The 12,292-nt window shown below is 55.1% G+C and overlaps 5 protein-coding genes across 5 annotated transcripts; 3 read left to right on the plus strand and 2 right to left on the minus strand.

The window, feature by feature from the left end:
• Positions 1-117: 117 nt before the first annotated feature.
• Positions 118-777, minus strand: BZA05DRAFT_329831 (carbonic anhydrase; the record flags this gene model as incomplete). Its single annotated transcript, XM_051480507.1, has 1 exon — positions 118-777. One exon carries the CDS (start codon positions 775-777, stop codon positions 118-120), a length of 660 nt encoding a protein of 219 aa, XP_051344765.1.
• Positions 778-6,717: 5,940 nt separating this feature from the next.
• BZA05DRAFT_383547 (SRP40, C-terminal domain-containing protein) lies at positions 6,718-8,616 on the plus strand. Its single transcript, XM_051482230.1, has 3 exons — positions 6,718-7,448; positions 7,503-8,262; positions 8,322-8,616. The coding sequence occupies exons 1-3, from the start codon at positions 6,952-6,954 to the stop codon at positions 8,388-8,390; spliced, it is 1,326 nt and encodes a 441-aa protein (XP_051344766.1). The 5' UTR covers positions 6,718-6,951; the 3' UTR covers positions 8,391-8,616.
• Positions 8,617-8,698: 82 nt separating this feature from the next.
• BZA05DRAFT_23003 (uncharacterized protein) lies at positions 8,699-9,682 on the plus strand. The gene is made up of 3 exons (XM_051479805.1): positions 8,699-9,014; positions 9,074-9,345; positions 9,414-9,682. The coding sequence occupies exons 1-3, from the start codon at positions 8,765-8,767 to the stop codon at positions 9,546-9,548; spliced, it is 657 nt and encodes a 218-aa protein (XP_051344767.1). The 5' UTR covers positions 8,699-8,764; the 3' UTR covers positions 9,549-9,682.
• A 1,510-nt stretch (positions 9,683-11,192) lies between these two features.
• On the minus strand, positions 11,193-11,522 carry BZA05DRAFT_330393 (uncharacterized protein; the record flags this gene model as incomplete). The annotated part of the gene is made up of 1 exon (XM_051480535.1): positions 11,193-11,522. One exon carries the CDS (start codon positions 11,520-11,522, stop codon positions 11,193-11,195), a length of 330 nt encoding a protein of 109 aa, XP_051344768.1.
• Positions 11,523-11,742: 220 nt separating this feature from the next.
• Positions 11,743-12,208, plus strand: BZA05DRAFT_383552 (uncharacterized protein). Its single transcript, XM_051482231.1, has one exon. The coding sequence runs from the start codon at positions 11,809-11,811 to the stop codon at positions 12,049-12,051; it is 243 nt and encodes an 80-aa protein (XP_051344769.1). The 5' UTR covers positions 11,743-11,808; the 3' UTR covers positions 12,052-12,208.
• Positions 12,209-12,292: the final 84 nt, after the last annotated feature.

Here is a 12,292-nt window from a genome sequence, read left to right on the forward strand (position 1 = left end):
CCCATACTCCAGATCTCCATTTCCCATATACAGCACAGCGCACACCCAAGTCAAGTTACATACACACAGTCTCGGTCCACATCCAACAGCTCCACCTACTTAGCTAAGTACATGGACTTAATCGAGAAGCTCCTTGCGGGGGTCCTTGACGGTGAAGACGTGCGCATCGGGGTCCTCGGGACACTCGAGCATGTGGCACTCTCCGGAGCTGATGTTGTAGACCCAGCCGTGGACCTCGAGTCCGCGCTCCTCAATGGCCTCCTGGACGTTGGCGTTCTTGAGCACTGAGCGAACCTGCTCCATGACGTTGAACTCGACCAGCTTGTCGCTCTGCTGCTTAGGCGTCAAGCCGACCAGCTGCTTCTCGTACTTTGCCCGGACCTCGCGCACCCCCCGGAGCCAGCTGTCGATGAGTCCCAGCTTCTTGTTGGCGAGCGCAGCATTGACGCCTCCGCAGCCGTAGTGGCCGCACACGATGATGTGCTGGACCTGGAGGACCTCGACGGCGTACTGGAGGACACTCAGGGAGGAGAGATCGGTCGCCGGGAGGAGGTTGGCGATGTTACGGTGGACAAAGACCTCTCCGGGCTGGAGATCGAGAACCGTGGTCTCAGGAACGCGGGAGTCGGAGCATCCGTACCAGAGGATCTGGGGAGATTGGCCTTGCGCGAGGGCGGGAAACAGGGCGGGGTTGGTCGCGGCCGTTCGGGTAGCCCATTGGCGGTTGCGGTTGAGGATGCTGCCGAGGAGATCGTCCTGGGTGGATTCTGTGCGCATTCGGTTAGTCATGCTGGATCCATCGCGGGTGTTTCGGGTGGATAAAACGTACCCATCTTAGCGATTACTGGTGCTGGTAGGGGTAGTGGTGGTGTAGTGGGAGTGGCTGTTGTTGCGATAGCTGCTGTGGATGATTCTGCTCGCGAAGATGATGACTGCCCGGAAGACTCCTGTGCGATTTTCCTTGTTTCGTTTGTAGCGGCGGTGTCGTTCGGGGTGGAGGAGGGTTCAGTTATATACTCGGGCGGAACTTCGGTCGACAGGGGTTTTTCTCTCTTCTCGTCGGTGGTGGCGGGCGGAGGTGGAGCCGGCTGCACCGGCGCTTTCTCCTTCAGTTTAGGTTGCTTGTCGCCATTCTTCTTTCCCTTATCATCCGAACCGCCTCCAACACCTCCACGGCGCTTTAGCGCTCCGCCGATTGACCAAAAACCCGCCAGCGTGGCGATGAAACGAAAACTGGGGGGAAATAAGCTGTGGAGGGATCTGCTATCAGCCGTGACGTCTGCGACCCGTTGAGGTGTGTGTGTGAAACGATAGAAACGATAGAAACGAAAGCTACAGGGCTGGCAGGGGACAGAAGTATACTCACTTTAGGTAGGTGAAGCGGAATAAGCAGAAGGCAACACAGCAGTAGACACCGGGGGTCGAGTGGCTGCGTGTCAGAGTCAGACCGAGGCCGAGACGGATGATGTATGGAGGCCGAAACAGGGAAGTGGAAGAAGCTGAAGCCCGGGTGTTGGTAAGTGATGTATTGGTTGTAGAGTAATGTGTTATTTGACGATGATGTCGCTGATGGTACAGATATCGTCAGAAACTTTGTCGAGCGACAATGTGATGATGATGATGATGATGATGGGAGAAGGGGATGTCACGGCGTTCTTATGCCCGCGGGTTATTATTATTATTATAACCCACTGGGGGTGTGGGGGGGGGAGGGCGGGACAACTCCGAGACAGGCAAGCCAAGGGATTTTCTTTCCGATTTTCAATGCACAGCTCGAGAAAGGGAGCGTAGAATCTACCGGTACGTCTGGGTATGTAGAGTGGTATGTAGGCATGGAGTATGTACATGCTGCTGCTGCTCGGTTTTGCGGTGGAGACCTCTACCCTACTCTCACTCTACTCTACCTGCCCTTGACTCCTGTCCAGTGTCCAGACCCACAGGGCAATTGGCGCGGGGATGTTCTTTGTATGCGGTGTCTTACCTGCAGGCCTACATCGAGAAGGTTTGTTCTCGAGTGTGGCCCCCTTGTCCTATCACTCCAGCATTTATGCGGTATTCGGTTAGTTACTCTACTCTGCTGTGGATTCTCTTCTCTCCCCCCCCTTTGCTCGATGGCGGTGTGTGGTGTTGAGTGTGGTGGCGGTGGTTTTGTTGGGATATGAGAGGCTGGCCAGGTATCCGGAGATCGCCCTGACCCTGCATGTTTGCGAGGACGGCGGGCAGTCCAGCGGGCTTGGGCACTTTGGACGTCATGGCTGATTCGGCACGGCTTTTGGTACGCAGCAACGCAGTGCTCTATGTACTCTAGATACTCTAACGCAGTGGAGCACGAGCACAAAGCCCGCTGTTGCTCTAGAGTAGGTACTTCCTCAGGTATCTACTTCCTCACATGAAGCCAAAGAGAGTGGCGGCAGCCTGTATGCGGGCTCCAACCACCAATCAACTACTAGCTACATCCTCATGCACTGCACAATGATGGCTGAACTTCGCAGCTCAGGCGGAAGTGGCTCCTCGGATCTCCACCTCCTGTTCCCACCGACCCCGCGGCGGCAAGTCGTGATTCCCGATGGTTGGAAGATGGCCCCCACAGTCGCATCTGTTTGTCCCACGTCCAATTAGAGTCGAGCAGCATGATCACCCACCCTTCCACCCACCCACCCACACAAACACCCACACACACCCACCCACCAGGATGAGGGGCTTCATGTTGTGTTTCTGATTGAGTTGCGTAAGGTGTATGTAGGCAAGGAGACGACGACGGCGACGACGGGGAGGAGGAGGAGGAGGAGGAGGAGGAGGAGGAGGAGGAGGAAGAGGAGGAGAAAAGACGCGCCTCGGCCAAGAATGGGTTGTCTCAAATGCTGTAGAACCGTAGGACGCCGGCCCCCGGGACGTCTTGCGTGCGTGTACTCCTCGACCCAAATTCCTGAAGCAGTGGTATTGTTGCGGCAGGGTCGCCGCCGAGACCGCCATCTATTCTTTCTTCAACCTAAACCTTAATCGACCGAGGCTGAGACGATGCTTCACCCGTGCCCGCCAAACATCGATATCGCCGACACGAGCTTCCCCAGAAATCCCACCCAGTCAACAACGCAATCAACAACGCAAGTCACGCAGACAAGTCTCCTGACTTCCCGTGCTCGTCACCAGATATCTGACAGCCAACCGCAGATTTACTGAGAATCTATGTACGCAACCCATCCTGGCCCCGAGGCCGCATGCCGAAGTAGCATGCCGCAACTACTCTATGTTCTGCATCCGACTACCTAGCCCATTAACAGCACCGGAATCCGTGGAAACATCCATCGAAGCAAACGTCAGACGCCCAGACAAAGGCTCACTATGCCAACCCAAAACTCCAACGCTTATCCCCATCGCGTCAACCCAGCCTTGCAGGATCTTGCTAGGAGATGTTGGACTACGCAACACAGTGAACCCAGCCGCGCCCAGCCCCGCCTCGCAGCCGCGCGGCCGCCGCGGAGGAGGAGGGGAGAGTCTGGGCGTTTGAGCGGAGCGTGGGCAGTCAGTTGGGATGTTCCCGGGTGAACAATAGAAGAGTTGAACGGCCTTGGCTATGGATGAGGGTCGACGGGTCCAGAGCGAGGCCCATCGGCGCATATCGATGAATGCCCAGACGGGTTTGAGGGATGGGTGCTATGAGTGCTATGGACTCTGCAGATCTTCGCTTTACGTTCCAGGAGCACTTTCTATCTGGACTGTGCTGTCGAGCATGGAATACCTATACCCTATATACGAGTCTGCGGTTGATTCTGAAGATTCACGATGAGCTCTCATGCCACCGTCGGGCAGATATGCCTCACCCCGTTTAGAATTGTATACAAACGGAGCTCGGATTCCGGCCTCCTCCTATGTTTCTGCGGAATGTCATTGCTCCAATACCTACCTCGCGATGGAACGTATAGCTCCCGGGGCTGGCAGCTGGCGGATGGTTCATACCCAGCCTCCCCATGCACCCATCCCATCAATCAGGATTTAGAAAGGCATCGATATCCGCGTAATTTGCCATGTAACTAACACTGAAATGACCATCCTTTCCCGAACAGAACACAGTCGCAAATATAAGCCTTCACTGCATTTCGGCTTCCAGCAGCAGTAGCACCAGCAGCGGCACCACAGGCTCTGTCGTGCTCTCAGTGTCACGATACCACGTCAAGTATGTCGGTAGGTGTGTACAACGTCGCACAAACTTTCAGTCTTCACCACTCGCGGTCGTGGCCGTGGCCGGTTGAGGGGGACAATTTCCCATCTTGATGATGGGATATGATAACTAAGATATGATGCTTCCTCGCCATATCCTCTCGGATTCCGCCCTTCCACTCGCCTAGGTATCATATAGTTTGATATAGTTTGACAGCTTGACTGACGTCTCCCCCCTCCCTCATACATCTCATACGAACATACACCAGGCTGCTCAATTACGGTATCAGTTATCAATAAACCTGAAACCTCCCTCTCCCAGAACGAAAGAAAGAATGAAAGAAGGAAAGTAAATCCAGAAAAGCTTAACCACTCCCGCGCGCACGCTTACCTACCTGCGTGAGCTCCGGTGGAGTAACCCCTCTCCCGCCCCCAACTACTCCACTATATGGAGAGTAGGCCACGTCCAGATTACATTGCTCTGTGTGCCTCTGTTCCCCTCTGTCTCTCTCTATCTCTCTCTATCGATACACACGTCTTTACTCTAAATTGGGCCGTCCAGCCCAGCACCCCCTGCGAGGACTGCGAGGTGTTTATCCGGCCGTCGGGAGATGCGCATGTATGTACCCCAAATATCTATGGGTATAATATGTGTGTAGACCGCTCACGACCGTGGATGGGACACGCCCCCCCCCCTCCCCCCCCAACCCAGCCCTACATACAAACATAACTACAAAGGGAAGAGCAGCTGGATTCGGTATCAGGTCATGGCTGCAGCCTGCGGATGTAGGTGAACGTGCAGGTGCAGGTGCGGGTGCAGGATGCAGTGGTGTTGCGGTTGGCGGTGTTGTGTCTACGGGGTATGTATTGTGTCTATGTGGGTATTGTTTGTTTGTGGTGAAGGCAGCCGAGAAGTTATTGATTGTCGGTGGCCGAGAAGTTCTGATAGTCGACTTCGGTGGACGTGAGTATTTACAGTATGTACTTACCTGGTATGTGGAGTATACACAGTGGGTACAGTGGGGAGGGATCACGGGCTGCGTGGGTAGCACTGTAACCAGAGTATCGCTGCAAATTCATTCGAATTCAAAAACGACGTAGGTAAGTGGTTATCCGGACTCATCAACGAAATTATATCCGAGGTTCTCAACTTCTCATATCCTCCATCTGCCCGTGGAGGTCCGTGAGCTCGTGATCTCACGGTGACATCTTCGTTCTTCATACGGGGCGGTGGTTCATCTGGCGACGTGGAATCCGGTTTTTCCGGTGACGGTGATTGCCTACGGATGGTGGTTTTTCGGATGGTGGTACATGATGTGATGTGATGATCTCCAGCGTCAACTTTGCGAGTTTTGGGTGTGTGCGTATATCCAGACTCCAGGATGGAGAGGAGGAGAGGAGGAGGCTCAGGACTCAGGAGGGTGGTTCGAGCGGGACGGGGTGTGATGTCCGCCACATGCCGGCTTCCCTCCCTCGCGATCGTGAATACCTCAGGTAGGTGGGTAGGTGGGTAGTGGGTAGTGAGCGGGGTGTCGTGCTTCATGGTCCGATGCTTTGCTCCCTCTATGTACTGTAGTCTATACAGTCTATACTAGTAGGATGTATGTGTCGACAACGTGCTCACCCAAGATGATAGAGTACCTATCGGACAAAGACGAAGATTGGGATGGGGATGAACCGTGGACGGAACGTGGACATGACAGGACATGAGATGTCCTCCCCCCTCTCTCCTCCCTCTCCTCCCCCAGTTCATCTGTGGTCATCCCCGTGGCCTGGAAGATAAGAGATGTTATCATATTGGCGGTGCGCGGCGGTGGTGGGGGCGCGGAAATGGCCGTGTAAGCGCTGGTCTTTCCCTACTGCTCGCAGTCCGCAGTCTGGTATTATCCTCTTTGGTCCTATGTAATGCTGCTCGATCACTCGTGCAGTCGTGCAGTCGCGCAGTTGTGCAGGAGGACGCAAGGCATCACCACCATCCTCCATCCTCCATGTGGGTAGAGTACACTGCGCCAGATACGCGGTACAGGTAGGTACATAGCAAACCAGATAGGTAGAGTAGAGTACATGTCCAGCTGAAATGTCAGCGCGCAAGCCAGCCAGACAGACAGCCGGTGGTTCCTCTACCCTACTCTCGATGGAGTTGGAGTTGGAGTTGGAGTTGGAGTTGGGGGGAGTTGGGGGCCGTCTGTCATAGTTCCCCCCACGCCCCAGGCATCCGGATCTGCATCGACAACCTACAGGCAGGACCTGGGTAAGATGCCGTGCTGCATCAAGAGCTTGAGAGAGACAAGAAGAAGCTTTTCTGTATGTACCTAAAGTATGCACAATGCCGTTATCCGGCAGCGTGTACCTGTCGCTTCCGGATTCTTTTGACTCGTCACTCGAGGGCGGGGCCGAGGCCGAGTTACCGTTCGTGCTTTCGTGCTTGAACGAGCGAACAGAGAAGAGGCCACGGAGATAAGATAAGATAAGCCTCACACCCCTCCCCGCAGGAAAAACCTAAAAGGGACTGGGACAGGGTCTAGAAGTGGACAATGGTTTTTCGCGTTTTTGCCACCCCCGCTCCCTCACCCTCCCCGCGACCCCTCGTGACCGCCGCCAAGAAACGCGCCAACTGGCGCAAGCTCGAAACATCCATGTCGTACGAAAGCGCACTTTTACTTTTGTCTTTTTTCCGTGCAAAAATTTGAAGTAGGTACTGCAACTTCAACTGCAACTCCAGTGTTCTCCACGTCCGCACAACTCAACCACCGCGACCGACAGACGATTGAAGACCGACCGACGACCGAAGCCATGGCCAAAGACACCAAGACAAAGACAAAGCCTGTCGACCCGCGCCTCATCGCCCTCGTCGGCTCGTTCCTGAAGGATCACGGACTCGACGCCAGTGCGAAGATTTACCCGCTGGATGTCAAGGCGAAGAAGTTGACGACTTCGGGCGCTGGGGCGGGGCCGAAGTCGCTGGCGGAGGCGTTGAAGGCTTGGGATAAGGCGGCTGCTGGGGCTGGGACTGGAGCACAGGAGGAGGAGGAGGATAGTGGGAATGAGAGTGATAGTGAGAGTAGCGACAGTGGCGAGGAGACCCCGGATAGCAGCGATGATGAGAGTGGAGATGAGGATGTGGAGGCCAAGAGTGATAGCTCGGCTACGGTCAGTGGGGATGATAAAAGTGAGGTGAAGGTCAAGAAGGTCAAGGAGGAGAAGAAGGAGACCAAGGAGAAGAAGGACAAGAAGGAGGACAAGAAGGAGAAGAAGGAGGAGAAGAAGAAGGAGAAGAAGAGCGAAGACAGGTAGCAATCTACATTTGCGTTACTCTGGGTCGGGCTTGCTAACAGGTATGGCAGCAGCTCGGACTCGGACTCGGACTCCGACTCATCCAAATCGTCCGCCTCGTCTGATTCCGACTCGGACTCTGATGCGGCGTCCAAGAAGTCCGATTCTTCAGATTCGGACTCTGACTCTTCATCCTCTGTGTCGTCCGACTCCTCCTCTGATTCGGACTCTTCCAAGTCCTCCAGCTCGTCCTCATCGTCGGACTCCGATTCCGACTCCAAATCCAAGGTGGCCAAGGTGGCCAAGAAGTCCAGCAAACCCTCTACCTCTTCGGACTCTTCAGACGCCGACTCCGACTCTTCTTCGGACTCGTCGTCTGGCGCCTCTTCCTCATCCGAGTCCGATAGCTCATCCTCCTCCGACAGCTCTTCCGACTCCGATAGCTCTTCCGACTCGGACTCTTCATCATCTGACGAAGATGACAAGAAAGCCAAGAAGTCCAAGGATACCAAGAAGGACAAGAAGGACAAGAGCAAGAAGGATAAGAAGAGTGATCCCGCTCCCACTTCCGAGGAGCAGGAGGAGGAGCCCGAAACCAACAAGCGCAAGCGCAGCACCTCATCCGAGCCCGACGCTAAGAAGCCCAAGATCGAGACGCCCTCCAACAAACGTTTCTCGCGCATCAATGTGGCCGGCACAGTGTACGAGGACGAAACCCTCATGCGTAACGACTACGAGGCCGTCGGATTCGCCGAGAACCACTATGCTGCTAGAGCTCACCAGGACTTGATTGTTACTCGTGGAAAGGGATTCACCAAGGAGAAGAATAAGGTACGTTTGCGCTTTGTGTACTGTTGTTGGTGTGGATGGATGGCTGACCACTATTACAGAAGAAGCGTGGTAGCTACAAGGGCGGTGCTATCGACTTTTCCACTAAGTCTTACAAGTTTAAGGATTAGATGGGTACGGTTGTTAAAGAGCGAGACATATGCATAGGATACCGAGATACCATGAAGGGGCTGCCTGGTCTGTCTATATAGCTTTTTTCTGTTTCCTTTTCTTCTATTGGGCTAGATGTACCTTTTTCTTCTCTGCTTGGACTGCTTGAATGTTGGGAGGTGTGCTTTAATGATTGGCGTATCAAAAAGTTTTTTGGCGTAAATGATAGACATAATTCAACGGCTGCTCATGTTTGTTGAAGCACTCTTGAACCACCTTTGATGAAGGCCGATGCGTGATTCTCAAGAACCCTGTCCACACGCTACACGTTCTCCCGTGACTCCACGTTCTACTCCATAAAACGCGACCTCCCCACCACCGCAGCCCACAACATATGGCCACCACCTCGACCAACAGCAGTCTTACATTCTACCCATCATATGTCTTCTCCGAATCTCCCACCTACGATTCCCTGGCGCGTCTCACTGCCTCCGACATCCAGACGAACCTCTACCGGCGGCCCGAGTACGCCGGAGTGCCCGATCTCTACTTCTTCACCGGCAGCAACCACCCGATCCGCTGGGTGCAGGTCGTCGGAACCGTAGTCGCCTTCGACGAGTACGAGCAGAGGACGGTGTTTACACGTACCACCTCCCCCCTCCTCCCCCCTCACCAGGCTAGGCTGAGCTAAGAAAAAGAATAGTCGACGACGGCTCGGGCTCATGTCTCGACGTGCTGCTATGGACCAGCAACGCCAAGCCCGGCCTGGACACTGCCGGTGTACGCCTGTACGCGGTGATCAAGGCGCGCGGCGTGATTACGGAGTTCCGCGGGGCGAGGCAGATGGTGCTGAGGGCGAAGGTCGAGGTGGTCAGCAATACGATGGACGAGGTCAAGTGCTGGAGGAAGATGGTGCTGTGGAAGAGGGAGGTGCTGATGGTGCCGTGGTCGGTCGATAAGAAAACGCTGAGGAGGGCGAGGAGGGAGCGCGAGAGGGGGGTTAAGGATGAGGAGCGGGAGGGGAGGAGGAAGAAGAGGAGGAGGAAGGAGGGGGTGCCCGCGCCAACACTGCTGGAGGAGACACTACTGGAGGACACACTACTGGAGGAAACACAACCACCGGCAAAGAAGAAAAGAGCGCCGGACAACAGGAGGTCGCCGGAAGTGTACACCGGTAAAGTGGATTTATATGCCGACCTCGATTTCGGCACAAAACCACCCGCACCAACCAAACGCAGCGCTCGAGTGATACACGATGATTATTCGGATCTAGACTTCGACCGAGACACCAGCAGAAGGCCTGCTGTTGTGGGAGTTTTGGGTACCACGCGGAAAAACAAGAGCAGCACGCTCTTAGAACGTGAGAAGCCTGTGGATCGCGCGCCGTCGCCATTACCAAAGCGGCCACGGTCACCTTCACCGGAGTTTCCGCACATCAACAAGAGGATGAAACGAGATCTTTATGAGGATCTGGAGTTTGACACCCAAAGAACAAGAAGTGATGCTAGATCTACATTGAAGGATGTATGGAAGATATCCGGTACAACTAGTGGAAACCGGAGTGAACGAACCGTCCAGTCAGACAAAGTGGAAGCACCGCAGACCAAACCAAGGTTGGCAGTACAACACGATCCGCAGACATTACGATTCTCGAGACCGGTTGATGATCCACCAGCAGCTGCACCACGGCTACCTGCAATGTTACCTGCACTAACGCAGGATCCTCCAGTATATCCGGGTGGCCCCCGCAGAAAGGTCTCACCGGTGGGGATATCAGGGTCGCAGCAATCAGTATCTCGAAGTCTCGAAGTAAGAATGTCTCAACCAGGAGCTTCATCCAAGCGTGAGCGGCGGTCAATGGCGACTGAGTCCAGCCTGCCACCATCATCGATCGCCGCTCAATCATCGTATCCCTACGATGATCTATCTGCAATCATTTCAACCTACCAACCCACCCCTGAGCCTCCCTGCGATGATCTATCCACCATCATATCGGCCCACCAGCCCGCCTCAACACCCACCCCATCACAGACCTCACGGAGATCCCGCTGTCAAGAAATAGAAACATCCTCACAATCCACCCAACCATCCACCCAACCACCAGACTCACCCCGTCCACTAAAATACCTCATCCTCTCCCACCTCCGCTCAACCTCTGCCATCACCACTACCCTCGCCTCACTGACCAAATCTCTTCACGCCACACCAAGCGACCTATCCCCTGCACTGGAAGCCCTCTCCTCAGACGGTTACATCATCCCCTCCAGCGACGGCTGGTACGTAGTCGGCTACCCGCTCCTACGGGACATAATTGATACCGAAGTCCGTGCTGCACAGAAACGAAAGACTGTTAAAAAATTGCTAGTCGGCAAGGTGTTGAGGAAGGCCGGCAAGTTGTGGCCTGGCATAGGGAAGGAGGCTACAAAAGATGTGCTTGCGGAGTGGTTTAAAGAGCGCGAGGGGTGGGTCGAAGTTAGTGGTGGATGGGAGTGGACGGGTGGTGGATAGATTTGAACTTTTGAACTTTTTGCCAGAGAGGGGAATGTACGATAACAATGGAGAATCAACTCCCATGGTCCAGGCCTTCTACCAATCAAACAGAACAATACCTACACCCAGAAAAGTTGCTACAGACAATACCAGAGGAAGGGGGACATTATATATACAACTTCCGCTGGATAAAGGGAAGAAACGAAGCCCCCCTCAAGTAGAGTAAACACAAACACCAACAATACCAAATACACACGCGCGGAATCCCCAGAGAAAAAAAAACCATACACGCACAGCCAAAAACACCCGTACAAAAAATAGTACACCCACACTCAACTCTGTATCTTTGCATGTTTGAAGTACTTGAGCCCGACCCACGCCACGACAACCCAGACCCAAGCCATGACACAGCTCAGGATGCCCATGGCAGGATAATACCCTGGGATCGGGAACTCGCCGGGGAACTTCTTTTCGCCCCCAATACTCTTCGGCCACTTCTTCGCTGCTGCTCCGCCGGCCGCACCGCCAGTCCACGCCCACTCCCACACGCCAAGCACGCTCCCAATGCCGACCACGAACACCACCCACGTCGACAGCAGCACCACCCACCCCCAGAACAGCGTGTCGCCCGGATCGCCCGCCTCGGGCACGGGGCGCAGCATGCGGTACTCGACGAGCGCCGCTTCCACCTCCACTTCCACTTCCACTTCCTCGGCGGCGACGGCGCTTTCCGCTCCACCACCACCACCATCACCGTCCTCCTCCCCGTCGGACGAGGAGTAGTCGCTGGAGAACTCCTCTTCGGACTCGGAGTCGTCCGGCTGTGGTTGCGGCTGCGACGGTGGCGGGAGCGGCGGCGGCAGCGGGATCGATAGTCGCCGCGGACGCAGGAGGACGTTGCTGCGGAGCGAGCGGCCGCGGTGGCGCTTCTTCGCCGCTGTCGAGGTGATGGTGATGGGGGGAGCGGTGTCGTCGTTATTATTATTGTTGTTAGTATTGTTGTTGTTGCCGTCGGAGGACGACGATGAGGCGGACCGCTGGATGCCGTGGCCGTTCACCGCCATACCGTGGCTGTTGCCGGATGCGGTGACATTAGGAGGGATCATGCATCAAGGTGTGCGGACATGCGGTGGGCAGCGGGGGAGGTGGGCGGTCGTAGGCGGCGGATGCGTAAGGAGGCGGGTAGCTTAGCCACGTGAAAGTCGTAGTGTTCGGGGGGGAAGAGGGAAAGCGCAATTCGGGAGATTGGTTAGGTATATGTGATTGGCGACAGGAGACGCGGATATCTCAATGTATTGTCGTGTGTGTCGTGGCGAGAAATTGTTGTGGAGCTCGAGGTGAAGCAGGTTCGAGACACAGATCACGATTCACGAAACGTGCCTGGTAGCTGCATCTAACTTTCCTAAAACGGCAGGCGATATTTTACCCGGAT

Source organism: Tricharina praecox, assembly GCF_024521635.1.
Source record: "Tricharina praecox strain CBS 144465 chromosome Unknown BZA05scaffold_1, whole genome shotgun sequence".
In the NCBI taxonomy this organism is placed as follows: Eukaryota; Fungi; Ascomycota; class Pezizomycetes; order Pezizales; family Pyronemataceae; genus Tricharina; species Tricharina praecox.